The sequence below is a fragment of the Urocampus carinirostris genome, chromosome 11, assembly GCF_059441175.1.
Source record: "Urocampus carinirostris isolate Australia breed hairy pipefish chromosome 11, RoL_Ucar_1.0, whole genome shotgun sequence".
In the NCBI taxonomy this organism is placed as follows: Eukaryota; Metazoa; Chordata; class Actinopteri; order Syngnathiformes; family Syngnathidae; genus Urocampus; species Urocampus carinirostris.
The window spans coordinates 35,649,643-35,671,929 of NC_142359.1; the positions used below are offsets into that span (position 1 = coordinate 35,649,643).

A 22,287-nucleotide genomic window follows, 5' to 3' on the forward strand; every position below is an offset into this window, starting at 1 on the left:
TTGTCTTATGCACAGATTGTCCTACCTCAGCTGTGTATGCCTGCAGGTCATTCTATGTGATCATGCGTCATCTCTTGGCTATTTCTCTGATTAGTTTATCTTCTTATTAGGGCCTAAAGTTTAGAAGGAGAGCCATGTCTTGGGAGTTTTAAAGTGGTTTCATGCCCTATCCATGTTTATATTATTTCTCCCACAGTGCTCTGGGAGGTGTGTAAATGTTGTGAAATCTTATTTTATCCCAACAGTAGCTCAGGAGGTAGAGCGATCGTTTTAGGATTAAGGATCCCAGTTCGAATCCCGGCTTGTCCGTGTTACATGTCGAAGTGTCCTTGGGTAAGACATTGAACCCCCAATTACCCCCAATAAGCAGGTTAGCGCCTTACATGGCTGCGCAGATCACGGCCGCTATTGGGAAATGTGAAGCACAATGTAAAGCGCTTTGGGAAGTCATTGACTTGAAAAGCGCTATATAAATGCAGATCATTTCATTTCATTTCAACACCTACTTTTCAGTTTTTTGTTGTAAATATAATATTAAATATTGAAATAATTTGATTCCTTTTCATAATTGTGTCTCATATGTTAGCTTTAAGTTTGAAGCAGGAAAAGTGGCAACAGGACAAGTTCTTGGGTGGCCAATACTTTCACTGGGAACTGTATATAATCTACCTGCTTCTCGCGCTCATCCATGTATCTCATCTCTCATCTCATTAGCTGCACCGCTTATCTTCAGTAGGGTCGCGGGGGTGCTGGAGCCCATCCCAGCAATCATCGGGCAGTGGGCAGGGGACACCCTGAACTGGTTGCCAGCCAATCGCAGGGCACACAGGGACAGACAACTTGCTCGCTCATTCACACCTAGGGACAATTTGGACCGGTCATCCACCTGAACCGCATGTCTTTGGAATGTGGGAGTGCCCGGAGGAAACCCACGCAAGCACGGGGAGAACATACAAACTCTGCTCAGTAAGTCCGGTAGCTGGATTTGAACCCACACAGGAGGTTCCCAAGACCTTAGAACTGTGCCCCACACGTGTATATATACATATATATATATATATATATATGAATCTGGCTACCTTCTTCCCAGGTAAGACCCCATAAGTCCTTGGTCTAACCCATGCCAACGCCCGGTACCAGCTGCTTTTCTACAATCAACAGAAGCGCACCCAAGACAAGCGTAATAGTTTCAGCCCATTTGTATGAGCCCTATGTGACCCACTCAAGGCTCTCCGTTTGATCTTCATCTTGAATCTAAATACAGAAAAACAAAAAACGTCTTTCGTCTGCACACAAAGTGTTAAGCCGAGCGTGTACACAAAAATGTACACAGACAAAGATGAAGTCAGGGCTTTGTTCGTGTTCATTTCCCCTTTGTGGCTCTCAAAGGGTGACCTGGAGCGCCCGAGTGCGTATTATGATCGAGTGTGTCTGAGTTTTGTGCTGAATGCAGCGACTCTGGGAAAAAAGGATGCAGTGGACTTTGCATCTATGTGAACGAAGGTGGATAACAACAGCACCGTGCTGGACAGACATTGCTCCCCGGATGTGGAGTTCATGTCTTTCAGGAGAGGGAGCTAGCTGCGTTATCATCACTGCTGTATACATACTGCCGGACGCTAAGAAACGTTCTCTATTTTCTGCTTAACGTTATTAACAAACACCAGCGTGCCTACCCAAGCAGCGTGCACGTCATCGCAGGTGATTTCAATCAGGCAAATTGAAAAACTACTTGAAACTACTACTACCAAACTTTCCCCAGCACTTGAAATGCCCAACAAGAGAAGGTAAAACTTTGGATCATGTGTACTCTAGCATCAAGAGTGCATACAGAGCAGTACCCCTCCTCCACCTAGGATAGTCTGATCACCACTCATTGTTCCTGGCCCCAGCATACACCCCTCCTCAGCCAGCAAACAAAGGCCAAGAGACCAACCATCATCACCTGGCCTAACAGCGGCCTCCCCCGACTCCAGGACTGCTTTGAGCAGACATAGTGAGACACTTTTTATCATGAGGACCTGGCTACCCGGACACAGTACTGTGGTACCTCAAGTACTGCATGGGTGAGGTCACTGTGGCGAAGACCATCCAGGTGTACCAGTACCAGAAGCCGTGGATGACCAGCCAGGTCAGCTCACGGCTCCAGGCTCGTGATGCAGCCTTCAGATCTGGCAACAGGGCTCTACAGCACAGCTAGGGCCAACCTGAGGAGAGGCATCATGGCCGCCAGAGCAGACCACAAGGAGAAGATAGAAGGGCAACTCAAGAACTCCCGACAGATGTGGCAGAGCATACAGACCCTTACCAACTACAGGGGCCGTTCTGTGACTATTGGGGACTCAATCATGACGCTGGCAAAGGAGCTGAACTGCTTCTTTGCCCGCTTTGAGCCCCAAGCCTAGTATTACAGCCACACCACTACAATCACTACTACTACCCACAACTTCTGACATCACCCCACTCACTGTAGACATTACAGCCCGGTGCTCCGAGCTGTCGACCCCAGGAAAGTCACGGGTCCAGCTGGAGTACAGTGCATCCGGAAAGTATTCACAGCGCTTCACTTTTTCCAAATTTTGTTATGTTACAGCCTTATTCCATCTCATCTCATCTCATTAGCCGTACCGCTTATCCTCATTAGGGTCGCGGGGGGGCTGGAGCCCATCCCAGCCATCTACGGGCAGTGGGCAGGGGACACCCTGAACTGGTTGCCAGCCAATCGCAGGGCACACAGGGACAGACAACTCATTCGCTCATTCACACCTAGGGACAATTTGGACCGGCCAATTCACCTGAAATGCATGTTTTTGGAATGTGGGAGGAAACCGGAGTGCCCGGAGGAAACCCACGCAAGCACGGGGAGAACATACAAACTCCGCACAGGAAGTCTGGAGCTGGATTTGAACCCACGACAGGTTCCCATGACATGAACTGTGCCGCACAAGCGCTAACCACTGCGCCGCCGTGCTGCCCATAGCCTTATTCCAAATTGTATTAATTTAATCTCTTATCTCAAAATTCTACACAAAATACTCCATTATGACAATGTGAAAAAGTTTTTTTTTTTACATTTTTGAATTTATTAAAAATAGAAAACTAAGAAATAACATTTACATAAGTATTCACAGCCTTTGCTTAAATAAGATCATTGAGTGCTGGTGGAAAACATCGAAGCGCACAGGGAGCGCAGTTGCTGTGTTTTGCGGAAACGTGGCTCACGTTTAGCATTCCGGACGCTAACGTGTAGCCACCCGGAGCTACCCGGAGCGATCCGGCTTCAACGCCGCTAAACAGAGACACGAAAGCCGGGGGGAATCGGAGAGGAGGCGGACTTGCTAACACGAGGTGGTGTATCCCTGGATTTTCACAAAGAAAAGTTTTCCATCTGCCGCAGGGATGTCGAATTTTTGGACTGGCGTGACGTCATCCACTTCGCTACAAGCACCCCTAGGGCATCATGTTCATCTGTTAATAAACAACGGGGTAGACTGCTGGAAGTGTGAATTTCCCTACGGGGATAAATAAAGTATCTATCTATCTATCTATCTATCTGGAGCTGGATTTGAACCCACGACAGGTTCCCATGACATGAACTGTGCCGCACAAGCACTAACCACTGCTCCGCCGTGCTGCCCTTGTTTTATCTCATTTTGCAAATTATTCCAAAGTCTGACTCCACACACAGACACACACATACTTTTCCTGGTGGTTCTCACCTTTGGGATTTTGAATTCACCACAGCCCCTCAAGTTATAATTTTCCTCTTTCCGAGTGAATGATTTTTGTATGTTTTCTGGCACTATGTTTTTGTTGACCTTAAATAACAGTTGTGAAGTGAAAATTTTTATTAAATCATCCAATTTTAATAATTTGGACTGCATGAATTAAATATTGGTATGATCCCGATATCCTACCCTGTGTATGGCTCTTATTGCACGTTTTTGAAGGATAAAAAGGGGCTGTAGTGAACTTTTGTAATTATTGCCCCAGACTTCTACACAATATGTTAAATACTGGTATGGCAGAACGAGAGAACAATATAATAAATACAATGCATTATAATTTAAAATAAATTTGGCTTTATTAATTATTGAAATGCTTTTAGATACCTTAGTTTGTATGTGTCTGATGTGTGTTTTCCAACTTAATTCATTGTCTATTATGACCCCTAAAAACTTAATTTCTGATACAATGTCTATTGCGACACCATCCATTTTTACTTCTAAATCTTGATTTACCTTACGATTACCAAAGAATATTACTTTAGTTTTATTTAAATTTAAAGATAATTTATTTATATCCATCCATACTTTTAGGTTAATTAGTTCACGATTAATACAGGTTACCAAATCAATATAGTTATCATTTGAATAGAAAATGTTAGTGTCGTCTGCAAATATTACTATTTTCAATAGTTTTGAAACATTAAAAATATCGATAATATATAAATTAAATAACTTTGGTCCCAGGATAGAACCCTGTGGTACTCCACAACAGATTTCCAAATATTCAGATGAAAACTCTCCCATTTTTACATATTGCTTCCTCCCCGTCGAATAACTTTTAATCCATTGCAAAGCCACTCCCCTGATGCCATATCTTTCCAGTTTTTTTAATAGTATATTATGATTAATGGTATCAAATGCTTTTTTTAAGTCAATGAATACCCCGACTGCGTATGTCTTCTTTTCTATACTATGGGTGATTTCTTCTACTGCATCAATAATTGCCATTGTTGCTGATCTGTTTGCTCTAAAACCATATTGACTTTCATTAATCAATTTATATTTATCTACAAATTGTTCTAGTCTATTATTGTAAAGTCTCTCTAATATTTTAGAGAACTGAGGAAGCAGAGATACCGGTCTATAGTTTGTAAAAATGTGCTTGTTTCTATTTTTGTATATTGGTATAACTTTTGCTATTTTCATTTGATTTGGAAATTTGCCTGTTAGAAATGATAGATTACAGATGTAGGTGAATGGTTTCACAATGCTATTTATAATTTGCTTAATTAGCACCATATCGATGTCAAAACAATCCATAGACGTTTTGTTTTTACAGTTGTTAACCACGTCTAAGATTTCTGATTCCGTAACCCCAGATAAAAACATGGTCTTGGAGTTCATTTTTTATCAGTGACTCAAATTGTTTACTACGGCACTGTGGGATATTTGCAGCGAGCTCTGGTCCAACATTTACAAAATAACTATTGAAATTCTCCACAACTTGAGTGAAATTCACTCAGAGAGAGAGAGAGAGAGAGAGAGAGAGAGAGAGAGAGAGAGAGAGAGAGAGAGAGAGAGAGAGAGAGAGAGAGAGAGAGAGAGAGAGAGCAACCAGAGAGAAGCCATTAAAAGAAGTGGACAGACAATTTGGAATTACTTAATAATAATGGGTGGACAAAATTGACATCACATGAGTCAGATATTTTTTAGGCCAGCAGAGAAGGCCTTGCAGGCCCTCACGGCCCACTACTGTGTTTAAGTTTTCCTGCATCAAAAATAGCCATTTGTTATGGACTTGCCAGATAATATTTTGTCCTGATCAAGCCACAGAAAGTTTCATTGTGAAATTCCAGCCACTAAGATAAAAAATGTTGTTCCAACTTTGTGCTCTAAAATGCCCCAACCAGCTTGTGTTGCTTAGCAACCACACCACCGGTATGCAATCCATATGGCGCAAGTTTAACCCAGTTCGTTATACCTCAATGTGTGTGCGTATGCGGCCGAGGGGCTTTAGGGATGAGCGAAGACTGGGTCAGGAGTATGTTTTGGGGGGACACCATTGGCTGGTGGGTTGCAAGGGGGAAGTGTGGAGTCGGGGGGTTGGAATCTGTTTACAAAGGCCTGGGGGGAGTCGTCCAACTTTGCAGGAGCAGAGGGGGGAGTGCAACGGGGCTTAGCCGTGCAGAAGAAAGAGTGACAAGGAAAGTGAAAAAGTGCGTCTGTTTTCTGCGTGCAGACTTCGAGGAGCAGCAGTGTGACGGCAATCCGCCGGGTCAAACCTTTCGCCATCCGACCTCGCAGACCTCCGAAGACGGATCCGTCAACTCGACCTCGATCGGCAGCCACTCACCCGTCTCTCCCGGAAACAAGCGCCCGGACTTCATCTTCCTGGTAAGCCAGGCTGATCGCGTCTCGGCCGCTCCTGGCGCTAATGGATCTGCCTGATGATAAATTCAGTAGGAAATCCTGAGAAGTGAAAGCGTCACGTCTACGCTCTCGAAAGCATTCTATCGGAATGTTTGACTTGATGCTAATCTGACGTTTCCATTAAGTAGTGCTGTGTTTTCTTCCAAAATCTCCCAGGGCAGCATTTGAGGACAGGGTTCGTACGGGTGCTTGAAATAATTGAAAATACGTAAATTTCAATGTTGTGTTTTCAAGGTCAGGTAAATGCTTGAATTGTGGTGAAGCATAATGTTAGAATTCATGTCAGTTTATAGCAGCCCATTGACACGAAAAGATCGTAGATTATAGAAAGGACAGCTCAAAATGCCGCAAAGTATGTGCTACCAGCAAGATAGCAACTTTATTTTAGTCAATTAAGTCAACAACAACAAAAACGTTCCTTTGATCTTTGTTGGATTTCTTCCTTTGAAGAATATGGAAAAAATAAAAAATTGGCCTTGAAAGTGCTTAAAAAGTGCTTACATTTTGCCATGAAAAAGGTGTACAAACCCTGTGTGGAGAGTAGGGCTAAGCAGAGTGAGCCGAATATCATCATTTTGAATATGAAGCAAGTACTTGAATCAAAGTGATTCTGATGTCCTGGGATCAATACTTCACTCTTCCACCAATTTCTTCAAAGCGCCGCTTCTCTATGTGCTGTATATCAGTGTTTTTCAACCAGTGTACTGGGGCACAAGTGCCGTGAGATCTTGCCATTGGTTAATACTTTTGCTTTCTTCCAGTGATCAGTCGGGTAACTAACATTCATCCATGTCAATAAATGTCATTTTTTGTTCTTTTTATACATTCATTATCTGCTCATGAGATAGTACAGGGAAATATATTTATTTAGTATGATGAATTTGTTTAGCATTGTGCTGCAAAAATAATAAAATTGATCAAATTAAGTAAAAATAGTTACATTATTTAATAAGACTTGCAACGTTTTAATTCCTGAAATCTTTGTGCAGTGTTTATTGAAAATACAAACTAACCTTAAAGGGGAGGAGTTTGATTATTAAATGATTATAACAAAAAGGACAACGCCAGGTATAAGTTGTGTGGTGAATTTGTCCGCTACTGTGGCAATAACCCACATTTACATAAACACATGAAAAAGCTCACCTTGCCTAGAGCAACAAACTGCAACCAAAAATCTAAATATGTTACTATTCCTGAACAAAAAAAATGTACCGGTAAATCTGTCGTCACTATGACGACAGAGCCACTGAGAGACAATTTTTATTTTATTTGCACCACTGACTTAATTTCAAATTAGTGCTAAATGGAAGGTACTTCAGTTGTTTTGTTAACATTGTTAAACAAAATTTGTATTTTTGTTACACTTTTTATTTTTTTAGTTTGATTCTCTTAAAACAGTTATAATAGAATCATTTCTATTTTTATACTTTTTCAATGTGGTTACAGTACTCAACAAAAAAGTGAAAGTTTTAGTGCCTAAAATCCTCAGGCTTTGTCAAAAAGATTATCTAACTTAACGGGGGATGGGTTCAATTATTAAATGATCATGACAGAAAAGGACCATGCCAGTTGTCCTCCAGGGTCGGATCAGTATCGATCAATACTAGCATGTTTTTACTTGGATCGGATCGGTACCAAAATTCCCAGTATCACACCCCTAGTGGAGAGACAAAAAAACACTTTCAATTTTGTCGCTGTGGCAACCAGCAGGATCACCAAGTCCTGAGGTGATTCCATTGGCAAGCCTCCTCCTGGAGCCTTTTAAATTGCTTTTTGAAGTTCACGCCTGGTGGGGTTGATTTCAATTAGACTTTTAAGAGTCCCGTGAGATGACTCGGATCGGAATTACTTCTGACAGCAGCTGATGTGCTTCCTCCTTCAAGGGAGACAAGGAGGAAAATGTCTGGACGGTGTTGCTAAATTTTATAACTGTGGCCAGAAGTCCGGGCTTTGCAAAGTTTTAACATCGGGGTCGTCAACATTTTGGTGCAAGGCCAAATACTTTCTATGACTTTTGACTGACAAAATGTTTGTGGGCACAAGTCTAAGAATAAAAGGCTGCAAGATTTGAGAGGCACAACAACCTCCAATGTGTTGAAGCAGTGGCAACTTGTCGCATGACTTTGGTTTTTGAGGAAACAATTACGCTGCGATCTTAGAAAGCCCGTTATCTATTTGCAACTGAAGGCAAACAGAATCAAATTGATGACATGGGAAGACTATTTAGGGGCGGCAGTAGCTCAGGAGGTAGAGCGCTCGTCTTGGGATCGAGAGATCGCAGTCCGGCTCCTCCGTGTTACATGTCGAAGTGTCCTTGGGTAAGACACTGAACCCCTTATGCCCCCAATGAGCAGGTTTGCGCCTTACATGGCTGCACGGCCGCTATTGGTAAATGTGAAGCACATTGTAAAGCGTTTTGGGAAGTCTTCATTGACTTGAAAAGCGCTATATAAATGCAGATCATTTCATTTTCATTTCATTTGATGAAGAAAACAATGCTTGTGTAATCCGTCTTCTTCAGCCGGCGTCCAAGCAGCTCTACGAGGATGAGACCACCACCTCGGTGTTTGGACTGAGGGCTTTGGCCAGCCCGTCTCCTTCCCCATCTCCGTCTCCCTGCGAGTCCGATCGGCCCTCGTCAGGTTGGAGCGCCGGGCCACCCGTTGCAGAGAAACCTCGCTGGCATCTTGGCAGGCGCTCTGGGACCTTAACAGCAGGTAGGACATGCTGCTCACTTTTCATGAGCAAAGGGGGTGGGGTTTTACCGGCTAAATCAGCTCACGAGAAGATGCTAAGAGAAGCATAAGAAATAAAAGAGCTGCTTCTCGTCAAACAAGGACATGTAGTTTTGAATATGGCCACTGGATTTCACCAAAGTCAGGCACCACTCCAAACTACCCACTGTAGCTGTATATGCTGACTACCATTTATTAAACTGAGAACATTTCTGGTAACGCCCATACTGATGTTATTTTATTTAAAATAGATATCTGTGTTTAAGGGAATATGATATCACTCACATGGATTTCTAAGCCTATGTCCCTGTGTGTAAAAACATTTTTTTTTATTGCGCTCATGCCCATCATTCAAATAGCTGGCTACATTTTTTTGTATATGATTTAAACAAAAGTGATTTATCAAGATATTCAATTTTATGCAATAAAACACTTTATTTAACATCCCTGTTGCATTGAGTTTTTCAACGCAACTGATCAAGCTAGTGTTTGCCTGTATGGCCATACGACCCCGAGAATGCCCGGTCTCTGGAAGCTAAGCAGGGTCAGACCTGGTTAGTACTTGGATGGTAGCCCACTTGGGAATACCAGGTGCTGTGAATAGGTTATTCTGCGCATGCTCTGCTGCAAATTTCCCGATGGGGAACAAGTAAATTGAAATATTATTATATCGCTTTTTCGATTACTCTTAAATAGAGTTTTATGTCTAAATTATTATATTTATTTATATATTTTGTGATTTTGAAAGCTGATGAAATGGTCGCTTTACATACAAAAAGAAAATGAAACACAACTTGTGCAGGTAAACAAGAAAAAAATAGATAAGCCTTTGTCATTTATTTTTCTCGTGTATTGCCGAATTGGATTTATAAAACACTATCGGCATGTACAAAACAGTTGATACATCAATCAGCTGGTTTTTGTTTGATCAGGTTTCATATTAGTTCAGTTAATCATCAAGTTGGTTTGTTTTATGATGAGCCACAATTAACCAAATACTGATCATTTGTATTTAAATACTTTTTATAAAAATACATAAAATAAAATGGACTGTCTGCACCCAATCCAATCAATGGGCAAAAACATGTTTTAGTTGGTGCTCAGTACATGTAGTTACTGTAATTTCCAGACTGTAAACAAATATGTTTAGTTATAATCCTTAGTTATCTTTCTGCACTGAAGATGATGCTAGTCTTTGGTGCAGAAGAAGATAATAACGTTAAATGGGATGAATTTATATAGCATTTTACCAGTCATTGAGGACCTCTAAAGCACTTTAAATATTCACACACACACCAACAGTGTTAGGCACGTTACTTTTAAAAAGTAATTAGTTATAGTTACTCACTACTTCTACCAAAAAGTAACTGGGTTAGTAACGGAGTTATTCTATAGTTTAATTAACCAGTTACTAGGGAGAGTAACTATTCCCGTTACTTAATAAGTTGTATATCAAAGAATTAGAAATTTGCTGAGCAGTATTCGAGTCAGTTGAATAGAGAAGAACAGACAGATAGTTTTGTTATAGAACCTTGTTGAATTTATTGCATGTCACCAGCAACAGATATATCCTACACTTGAAGTGCAACAAAGTAAACAGTAAGTAATGTAATGAAATAATAATCAGCAGTAAACAATATAAAGTGAGTTTAATTAATTACATTAACTCGACTGGTACGTTGTAGAAATGGGGATTCCAACTATTTTTAGAGAGCCGGCTTTTTCAGCTTGGCTCACCAAAAAAACTGGCTGTTTCGGCTCCCAAATGGCTCTTGAGGTTGTTTTAGTTGTCTGACTCTTATATTAGCATTTATTATATGTTATTTTGAATTTCTTTAAAAAGGGGAAAATAATGCAAAATCAACACTTACATGTCAACACTGAAAAAACACAAATATTTATAAATCAACAAAGAGACTTCCAAGAGAAGTTTCGTTTACGAACGACATGAGTCGTTCACATTTTTCGGGGATCAGCCCTCATCCGCCTTTTCTTTTGGCGCATTGGTAACCACTATGTTCGTCATAATATGGTAGTCCCTGTTTTTGAATGGGGACATGATATGAAAAGACATGGACGTAAACATACTCGGAGGAGATTAGAAAACGGCTTTATTTAAAGTAACGCACCACTTTTGACCGTAAAGATAACGGCGTAGTTATGGCGGATAAAGTTATAAGTTTGATTACGCCGTTACTGAAAATGAACGCCTCTAGGTTACGACGTTATTTAAAACGACTGTATTCTCAATACTGCACACCAAGAGCAGCGTAAGCCATGCATATCAGAGGCATTTAGGGGTTCAGGGTCTTGCCCAAGGACACTTCGACATTTAACCCTTGGGGGTGGGAATCGAACATCAGACCTCTTTAGTCCTGAGAAGACTGTTTAAGCTCCTGAGTTACTGCTGCCTGTTTTGTCTCCTGAACATACAAAAAGGCTCAAAAACATTCTTAAATTTTGTTCATGCTCATCATTAAAGGTACATGTTTTAACGCATGTGTGAAGATATTGGTCTTGATATTAGTGCATACCTGTCAACCTCCACGGCTCTATGCCCTTACAAACTGTCGTATTTTCCCTTACAAAATAATCTTGCACCATATTTTTTTACAAATGTGTTTATTTATGTAGTTTAACATGTTATATTGTACATGTGTTTCATTATATCATATTTGACTTGATTGATTTGCCGTTTCGTGATAGTCGGTGTATACCGGATGGTACCCATAATTGTCAAATTTGCGTTTTTCTGTACAGATTTTCTCATAAGTCGTACACGTCTTAAAATGCATAGTAAACGTACTTTGTACGGCAAAACCGTCCAGGTTGACAGGTATGTTAGTGGGTCAAATGTATTTTGGATGACTACTGGGTTAGAATTTAACCTGCATTACATTTCATCTCTTTCCTGGTCAGATTCTATCTCTTCTTTTCGACTTGTTCTTTAAGCCAGTGAAGAGGTAGCTGGCAGCTAGCTTGCTGTTGCCATGGTAACTCGCTACCCTGTCTGTCTTCCATGCATAATAAAAGTGAGTAAAAATAACAAATTGGCACTGAGAGGATTCGGCAAGACTAAAAAATGGAAGATAGTTTTTTTTTAATCATGATTTATCTATTTATTTACTCTTTAAATGTCACGATCTGGTTGTTATCTTCCCCCAGAGGTCCCTATTCTGTTAGGAACTGCGTACAGATGTGTCGGAGCTTAACACACCTGCCCTTAATCATCCTAGCCCTTCATATATGACTGTTTGGGCTGCATTCTTTGTCGGGTCGTTGCCATACCTCACCAGGTTTGTCCTCTTGCTGCTACATTGTCAGGTTGGGGTTTTGTTTATGGTTTGGACACTTTTCCAGTTTTAAGACCAGTTTCTTCTTCTTTTTTCTCGTTTGCTGTTCTTGGTTTTTGTAAATCAATATCATACATGGTTGAGCACACCTGCCTCTGTTCTGGCTTCCCTGTGTTTGGGTCCACAATTAAAACGTGACATTAAATAACTTGTGACTAATTGTATTAACAGAGTACTGAGCTCCATTCTACCTTCTGGTTTTTCTAGTTATCTTTATCCTTTGTTAAGCTGCTGCATAATGTTGTGTCGACCGGTAATTGTACAGTGCAAAGCAAGGTAAATTGGTTATTTTTTGAAATAAAGTAATAAAGCAGTAAAGAACAAATCAAAGGAATTGAAATGAATTGAACGTGAAAATAACATGTTTTCTAAACAAAGTTGTTACCAATGCTAGTCAGTGAAATACAAGAATGAAAAAGTATTACCGTATTTATTACCAGTATATTGTGTGAATCTTGTGGGTGGAATTTTTAGAAATGTACTATCTATGCAACAAACTCAATGCAAAATGATGCAGATGCCCTACGACTACTACCCTGCATTTGTTCTGTAATCAATGGAGACTAAGTCCTTGACAACCATTTCTTCTGCAGGTGTCGGAGGGGTAGCAGGAGGTAAATTCCATGGTGTTGACCTCCTGCAGCACTCGGCCTCCCCGTCCCCCTCTCCGGTGGAGCACTTACAGCAGCCCCGTTCTCTGGAGCCCGTCACAAACACCGCTCAGCAGAGCCTTGCTCTGAGGAAGATACACTCCAACCTTGACACCAACACATCTGCAGGTGTGTGTGAGAGATTGAGAAATTCTATTGCAGGGATTTTATTGTTTTTCTTAAATACTGTTGCAGAGCAACAAGGAACCATGAACCACTCGGGCCTGGTTGTGTCGAACACTCCCTCCAGCTCCTGGAATGGACCAAAAGGCTCAACGTTCTCTCCTGGCACTTGGACCGAACCTTACAATTACGTTGCCAAAAAAGGACCGGCTGTTCCGCCCAAACAACACAGCGTCATCGGTCACACAGGCGATGGGGCGCAGGAAGGCTTGATGTTAGTGAGCAACTCACAGTCTGTCTCCTACCCTGGCATGTTGGATGTTCCTGGAGGACAACGGAGCAACGTGCCAGGAATAGAGAGGAGGAGCGAGACAGAGGGGGCCACGACCGATGGAGGGAGGGGGCGGGGTATGTCAGCGCGCTCTTTGGCGGCAGCGAACGCGTTCAAATTCCGCGAGAGATCGCTCTCCACACCCACCGACTCTGGTTCCTTTTGCTTTACTGAGATTGGTACGGATCAACCGGACGGAAACTTGACGTCCACCGGCAACGGGAACGATTCCTCCGAGCACCAGTGGCACCATCATAACTTTTTGGGTCTAAGCGAGAACTACGCTCTCCTCTATCCCAGAGGCAGCTCAGAGGACAGTGCCAGTAATGCTGACACCGTCTCCGTGTCTGCTTCGGACTACGGCGCCGAAGGACGCCTTTGTCTGCGCTCGCGGTCTATTTCACTCAAAAAGTCCAAGCGCAAGCCGCCCCCTCCAGTGAGGAGCGTCTCCCTCATGAAGACCCTCGGGGAGGCTGAAGGGAGGATCCACCACCAGGGTCTCCATCGGGATGGACGGCCAAAGAGCCTGCACATCCCCAGGGACCATTTTCCCGACTTCCAGCCGGATTTCTTGTTGCCCACTTCTAGATCAGGAGAGATTGGATCTGGAAGTTTCGGAGACGGGCATCCGAACCTGGAGCTCCATGCCACTGAGAGGGAGGCAGAGTCAAATTTGCCCTCTCAGTGGCATCTGGGAGAGATAAAGTACAACGACCCCTACAGGTAGGATTTTTGAGGACTTCTATCACATATTTCAAATTCAGTATCAGTAGACTGATTTTACCCGGTCAACGGGTTTATATTTGATTACTATTGAAACTTTTTCTTGAGTAAAGTTTTTGGCTACTCCACTCACCTCTGCTGATGGTAGACATGCCTAAGACCAGAAACATATTTTCCAGAAATATATCAATGAACAAATATTATTTTTTTGTTTACATACGTGGCTTACTGAGCTCCTGAGATCACAAAGTATCATAGACGGAGATTTTTGGTCCAGAACAACGCACTTGCGTCTTCTTACGTAATTATGGGCAAGTTGTGAGAAACTGCAGGAGCACAAATGAGATGGAGACCTTAATATCGCTGCTGATCATTTTCCTTAAATAAGGGACGGGAATCTATGGCTCACAAGCTATGCATTTCTGAGTACGTATGGCTCGGAGATAGATTAATCTACAGCACATTTATTTGAGGCGTTTCAAAGTCGAATGGTTAGATCTGAATTTTGGTACATGCAAAGCCAAAGCAACACTGAGATGCGAAGTGGTTCCTTACACATTCTCAACTACAGTTTACAGTCAAAGTGTTACACTAACATATCCAATTTTGGCCATTGGTCACTAAGAAATCCTTTAAATTGAAGCTCATTCAACTATGTATGTTAACGGTTGACATACTTTATGATAAAACCCACAGAACAAATAGTAAACACCCCAAATCGCCTGCAAACCACACAGCTATTTGATAGGTGAGCATTATATGCGTGTCTCTGCACTCCCTTCGTTCTCACACTCAGTGTAGTCTGCAGCGAAGGTAAATTGACGAAATATTTTTAGTTTGCAGTATTTTGTGCATTTTTTACTAAAGAACTTTGCTTGCACCTTGTTTTGTCACCATTATTTAGGAATAAAAATACGGTTAAAATGAGCCTCAAAACTCTTAAGTAATTGAGGGATGGAGACACATTTTAAGTGGTATATATATATATATATATATATATATATATATATATATATATATATATATATAATCTCATTAGCTGCACCGCTTATCCTCAGTAGGGTCGCGGGGGTGCTGGAGCCCATCCCAGCAATCATCCGGCAGTGGGCAGGTGACACCCTGAACTGGTTGCCAGCTAATCGCAGGGCACACAGGGCCAGACAACTCGCTCGATCATTCACACCTAGGGACAATTTGGGCCGGCCAATCCACCTGAAATGCATGTCTTTGGAATGAGGGAGGATATATATATATATATACATGAATTTGACCCAGGAGACACAGGCTCTGGCATAATTATTTAATAGATTTCATACACAATAAAATAATAAGATTTTGTCTGGAAAGTGGGTTTGATGTTTTTTTTTAAATTTTGTCTTAAAATTCATGGTGTGGTTCTAAGTATATCTCTCAATTATTATTATTTTTTTACTTTGTGGCACTTGGGGTCAAAAAGTTTCCCGACCCCTGCCCTAAATTGTGTTACCTTGCGCAAAATAAGTTTGACTCAGCTGACTTTTCTTTCCTGTCCTGTTTTCTTGATTGCTTGTTCCAGGTCATTATCAGGGTCCAGCACCGCCACAGGAACTACTGTGATCGAATGTACAAAAGGCAGAGGCAGTTCCGAGTCATTGCTCAACTCTCCGGCCACCTCCAGAGCCGCTTCTCCGTCACACCTCCTCACGGAAACGGACATCAAGTCCGTCTCGCCCTTCAAGTCCGCCGGGCTCATGTCCCCATCCAGCGGTTACTCCAGCCAGTCGGAAGCTCCAACCCCTACCGTGCCGCTCTGTCAGCTATCTGCGGCGGGGTCATCATCGGGATGCAAGATGCGGCCGAAGATCCCGGAGAGGAAATCTTCTCTCCCGTCACCGAAAGATCCCACAGCCAGGTCTAGATTATCCTTTGAGATGCCGGGGAACGCCCACCTGGAGTTATCGTCCATCAAGCTAAAACAAAAAGCTAGCAGACGGCATTCGGACACGTCCGGAGTGGCCAAACCCGGGAAGACGAGCTCCGGCTCTCAGCAGGTTCTCCCCGTGGTTACCCAGAACGAGCTGAAAACAATCCGGCTTCGTTCGGTCTCACGGAGTGATCTAGAGGACTGTCCAGATGGTGCGTCAGATACTATCGAGGAAGAACAGCAGTGCAGAGACTTTGACGATGACGCCAGCCCACCTGTCACCCTACCCAAACCCAAGCCACCTGTTGCTGTCAAACCCCCTCTTCCAAAACGTCCCCTCAATCTCATCCTCAAGTCCCAGACTTCTGCACCCCTTATTACCCCAGACTCACCCCCAGAGTCACCCGTGGACCGCCCTGTCCCCCTGGGCAACATTTACAAAGTTATGAAGAAACCAAAACCCAAAAAAAATCAGTCACAAAATCTTTCAAATCCATCTACGATTGCAGATTATAATTCCACACCCACCTCACAGGCCACCTTCAGCCAGTGCCTCTTTGATCTCCCTCCTCTTCCCGACCCCCAGCCGCTTTTGGAAGATCCAGTGTTGGAGCCAGAATTTGATGTCTGTCTTCAACTAGGACCAGAGGACGGAGGCTCGCTGCCTTCTCCGTGCAGTAACCAGGAGACCCTGGAGCTCCAGGACAAGTGCAAGACCCTTCCTTCGAGAATGACAATCTCCTGTCTGTCAGAGCTTTCCGACAAAAAGAAACCCAAGGTATGAGCTGCTCTTTCCCTTTGGTTTTTATTATTATGAGAGAGGGCACTTGATGGTGAATATGGCCGTTAAAATAATTTTAAAAATCACGTCATTAAAAAGTTATTATTAAAGACCCAGTGTTTGACAACTAGATGGCACTGTTGTGGAATGCTGCTACGCTGTGCTCTGTGGCCCTGGTTTTCGCTTGCAAAACACCAGACAAACATGGTACAGAGAGATTGGATAGTCACCTTATATCGCTATGCTATTGATTTTTATTGAGAAAAAAATATTTGAAGTGCAGTTGCCTATTTCTACTTGACCAGTTGTTTCAGGTTGAGAGTTTGATTTAATTGTTTTACACTGCAGTGTTGAATGCACTTTATATTGTTGAACTGCTTAGTTTTGTTGTGTGAAAATACTTGAAGTACAGTTGCATATACTTGAGAAGTTGTATGAAACGAGATTTTAATTTATTCTATACAGTTAAACTCACCTTATATCATTTTACAGTTGACTTTTGTTGTGAAAAAAATATTTTAAGTCTGTGTCTACTTGACCAGTTGTCTCAGATTGTGAGAGTTAAAATTATTATATAAAACTCACTTTATATTGCTTACAGCTGATTGTTATTTTATTATATTGTTTACTGTTTATTTTTGTTGCACTTCCAGTGTCGAATAAATTTGTTGCGGGTGAGGTGCAATAAAAATTTCACAATTACCTGTCTGTTCTTTTGTTTTAACTGATGGAGTTCTTTAATATACAACTTCTTTTTAAAGTAACTTTCCCTAGTAACTAGTTACCTTGACTATAGACTCATTCTGTTACTAATTCAGTTGCTTTTTGGAAGAAGTAATGAGTAACTAATTACTTTTTTTAAGTAACATGCCCAACACTGGACTTCAAAATGAATTATGTCTTGAAAAATGTTCCTTTCCCACCAGGTTCCTCCACCTGTGCCCAAAAAGCCAAACGTTTTCCTCCTTCCCTCATCTGGCCTCCTTTCAGCCAACAACGGGACGGACCGCCAGACAACACCAACCGACAGCCCACCGGGCCCTCCGTCTCCTGGAGACGTTTCCCCCCCGTGTTCCCAGATATCAACACAAGATGAGAACCATTTGGGAGAAGAGGCTTCAACGGAGTCTGCACTTGACTCTTCCTTGTTGGATTCCTCCTTCCCGGAGCTAGGAGGCAAACCTGCCTTTTCAGGAACGGGGGCAGGTAAGAACCGAGAAAACAAGGATGGGTTAGTCCTAAATATCATGTTTCTTAAATGTACCGTCATCCCAAATTCTTAAACATGCAAGATGCGAGGAAATAGTGCATGGTTTTTGCATAAAATCGATTTGTATTTCATCGGTGCAGAGCTCTCTTGATTTTTGTGGTTAATGGGGACCAGAACCACCCGCAACAAGTGAAAATCTGAGAAGTAGCTTCGCACCTTTATAAAAGCCCTCAAAGGGTTACATTTAACTCAAGATGATGTCATTACATACTGATAGATCATGACTGTAACACAATAACAATTATAGATCCACAAATCATAACACCCAAACATGATTGCAGTTGAATGAATGGTTTTATTGTTATTATACAAAAGTAAAACAAAATTGGAGGACTTCTTCTTTCAGTGTACGAAAGCAATTATGTATGCTTCGGCTTCCCTTGAATTGAATAAAAAAAACCGTGATGATTAAAATAAAACTGTCCCGGATGCAGTGGTTTCCTACAAATTGTAGCTCCAGGTCATTTGTTTCATGGCTAATGGACCTGGTGTTGGCAAGATACAGGGTCTGCCGCGGTGGCATAGGAGAGGTTTTAGCCTAGCTGTTAGCAATAGCCCAGACCAGCAGCACCACTCTTCCCTTCTCACCAACGCCGCCCCAGTCGCTTCTGGAACCTGATAATAATCCACGGAGCACCTAGTGGTGATCACCATTTCGATGCGCTCTTCTGACTTTCCTCAGAGTGTGATTTAATTGATGAATTTATTTTCAACGTAACGACATGCTATAACGTAGCGGTCGTTATGCTTCCCAGTTTGTTTACAGAGGCAGCAGCCCTCTTTGACTGACAGCATACAACAGCCTATCACAGTTGTGCACACAGTCACACCAGGCTATCAGAGTCCCGCACACAGGCAGTCACACCTAACCAACACAGAGCACGCTCCCTAATCTGTCTCTGCTGTCTTACAGAACACAATAAAATGATATCAATGACAACAAAGACAAATTCAATTTAATTTAAAATCTGAAAAGTGAACCAGCTGTAACAGAACCGCGAAGTAACGACCGGTCTCCGTGTTAATTTCCGAGATCATGTACTTTGAAGTCTTGCCTTTGTCATCCTGAGCTGTGACATCATTGAAGGAACACCAGCATTCTAGCAAGCCAGTCGCCCAGCCACCATATTGTTTTACGTGTTAATTAGTCAAAGAGGTTACGGGTGTTTTAAGCCAGTGTTTTTGTGTCAAGGCACATTTCTTTTGTAGAAAAAAACCCCACATCACCAGTTGAAAATGTGAAAAAAACAGCTGCTTTCTTTAGCTACTTCGTGTCTGAGCATCTCATTCACAATGGCTTTTGCAGGCGGTATGTATTCATTGCTGTTCCACAATGTGGTACCTTTTTGAGTTCACTGACGTGGAAGCTAGAATTAAGGGCTTTTCTTGTTTACCTTTGCAGTAGTCCTCCTGAAAGTTGTGTGTTTCTCCATGTGTTCACGCAGTCAGACAAAATACTCCACATTTTTGTTTTGTAGTGACGTGTGTTTTGTTTGGAGATGGAGTTTGAGCTTACTTGTGACCATAGCACTTCTAGAACGCTTTTCACCACTTACCAAGCATAAGAGTCAGTGCCATTGCAATTATCGCAAAAGTAAATCCAAATTAAAGCTAGCCTTCGTTGTATTGCCTCACGCCAGAAACTTTACTGGACATCTTTGCTTTTTTTTTTTTACTTCAACTCATACTTCATTTGGGTCTAGATTTTTTCCTGGGTCAAGTTAAGAGTTAGCATTTTTCCTCTTCATAAAACTTTAACATCACTTTCATCGTCCTCATGCTGTCCACCTGTCGCTGCATCCATGCGTCACTAATTCGGTTACCTTCAAGCACAAGGCAATTAGCTACCTGCCACTGCTGCTGCCACTTATGGTACGGTAGAGTACTACATGATTACTCTGTCAGGGGCTAGACCATGCAGGCACACAAATTTGGTAATTTACCACTCACACCAGGGATGTTTTGGTAGTTTCTTTGGAGAATGCCTAGGCATTGTGTGGCAGGTGGATGCAGTAAGAGTACCAGGGTTCCTGCAGATATTTTGAGCCATATTTGCGTAATTGTAGGGAGATACAGTACATATTCAATGCCTAATTAAAAAAGGAAAATATTTTGGGGAATACCTTCACCCTATTATTCAAATCATAACTTTGGTTTTTGTGTATATGGATACACTCTTGCTCAGCATAATTGTGCATTTACTGTGGCTTCCCCACCTGTTTACGGTTGGGTGTGTTTGTAGCGTGTTTACGAGAGGAGTGGGGGGGACGGTGTCTCAGCGCAACAATAACTTGGCATTTACTCACGATGACTATGTTTCTTGTTTTTCTAATCTGGATGGGGGATCAGATAGTCATACTTTTCATTAGAGCCCAAGAACATTTTTGTATGTTGAAGCATTCCAGAATAGCAGCTTTTTCCCCATGCTACTATCGATTCCTGTGGAGCTGGAGAAGCCTTTGGGCTGTAACATTCATTTTCCAGGCAGATTTTTGGAGAGAAAAAATAGGCAGACATAAAATCTGTTTTTTTTAGCTGTATTCAAACTCCCATAATTCAGTACCAGTAGTACCTAAACTGATTTTAACTGTACAGGAGACAACTTTAAAGTGTTATTTTCAAAAAGAGGCCAAAATTATGCTGTACAGTACAGCATATGTTTTACTCTTGGTGCACCTTTTTAGGCATTCAGGTAAAAATACCAAGTGAACCTGTACCGTTTTATGTTAATCCTTTATCAACCAAGTATCATACAGGCCACCTGGAATTTACTCTTTGTTATTTTCACCATGAAAGAGTCAGGAATCCTGTTTTGAGTGAAAACGTTTGGCCCCTTTTTTAGGACAACCGAGACTTTCGATATCTTGCGAATCTACCATAAATGCGTGTTAGGACAACACAATAACAGTTTGAAATGAAAAACTTTAAAAAAAAATGACTTCGATTTTCCAGGATTATAATGTAATGACTTGAAAAGAACATGAACACAGGTTTTTTAGTATTGCTCTCTCAGTTGTCCATATATTTTCAACTATTTTTCACCATGACCAGATGTGGTAGATTGTGAAGCAATTTCTGGAAACAGAAACCCACATCATACACGACCCATTAGAAGCCCTGCTCATTGCCCCTTTGACAATAACAATTAATAAATTCATGTTTAAAGGATTTTTTTAATTGGTTAAAGATACAAAAAAGTGCTTCACAAAATGCATTACTTGTTTTGCCCCGTCTGTGTCATTCCTGCCTGTGATTGGTCCTTTGTCACACATGGATGCCTGTGAGATATCATTGGTGGGAGTTGCTGCCACCACGTGGGTGTTTTGGAGAACTACTTTGATTGAATTAGATATTTTTTTTTATATTGCCTCAAAGCCCGTCTTCTCTTCCTCCAAGAGCCATTTGAATTTTTTTTTTAGCCGAACATTCACTGGGTGCCGCTAATTGAAATGGCGCTTGTAAAATGGAGGCGCCAGTGCCACTATGGTAATAAGAGGGTTAAATAATTCTGATGTCCCTCACAGATGAAAGCGCTACCTGTGATAAAACGGTGCTTCACATCGTGGAAGAAACGGACGAAGATTTCTCGAGCGGCGCGGCTGCAATGCACACCACCGAAGACCTTTTCACCATCATACATAGGTGAGTTTGAGCTGACAATTAGCGACGGTTGGCTCAAAAAGACCTCCGACAAGGCAGGGGAGACGTTACCTGGCAACGGCTACAGGAGAAACGGCTGCCTCTTACTTTTCTTGGCTTTGCTCTCGAAGATATCGATTCTCACGCTGGCGCAAGCACAATGTTTGTCACCTAGCAACCAAAGCTCATCATTTTTTGTCGCAGAAAATAGCTGGTATTAACTTTAAGGATGGTTGAAAATGAGAGATATGAGGACATGCTCCCACTTGACTTTGTCTTAAGTTTAAATAGGAGGTGAGATAGCGAAACGATTTAACATCAAATGAATCAATAACTAATGCCGTGTTTTAAGATCTCAGTTAACTAATAAGTTTGTACAGGGTTTTTACGGGTGCTTGAAATCCTTGAAAATGTCAGAATTGTATCGTGTTTTCAGGAATTGAAAAGTGCTTGAATTTTGGGTAAAGTGCTTGTAAATGCTTGAAATTGTTGCCATGTTTTTCAACAAAACTGCTTAAAAATGACGCAGACGCTGCTCTTTGGTGGCTTTGCCATTGCAAAAGCTTCTCCGGCATTATCCAATGAAGAGTCATTGCTCCTATGTGTTGTTCCCAAAAGGAC

At 41.9% G+C, this 22,287-nt stretch overlaps 1 protein-coding gene across 2 annotated transcripts in view; it reads left to right on the forward strand.

Moving 5' to 3' along the window:
- The window catches only part of nhsl2 (NHS-like 2), a 76,577-nt gene that overhangs the window by 46,694 nt on the left and 7,596 nt on the right, over positions 1-22,287 (forward strand). For both annotated transcript variants that reach the window (XM_088348375.1, XM_088348376.1), the window contains exons 3-9: positions 5,968-6,122; positions 8,680-8,875; positions 12,840-13,025; positions 13,092-14,073; positions 15,629-16,754; positions 17,684-17,963; positions 21,552-21,669. In XM_088348375.1, coding sequence (XP_088204501.1) covers positions 5,968-6,122; positions 8,680-8,875; positions 12,840-13,025; positions 13,092-14,073; positions 15,629-16,754; positions 17,684-17,963; positions 21,552-21,669 — 3,043 coding nt within the window. The remainder of the gene's footprint in view (positions 1-5,967; positions 6,123-8,679; positions 8,876-12,839; positions 13,026-13,091; positions 14,074-15,628; positions 16,755-17,683; positions 17,964-21,551; positions 21,670-22,287) is intronic.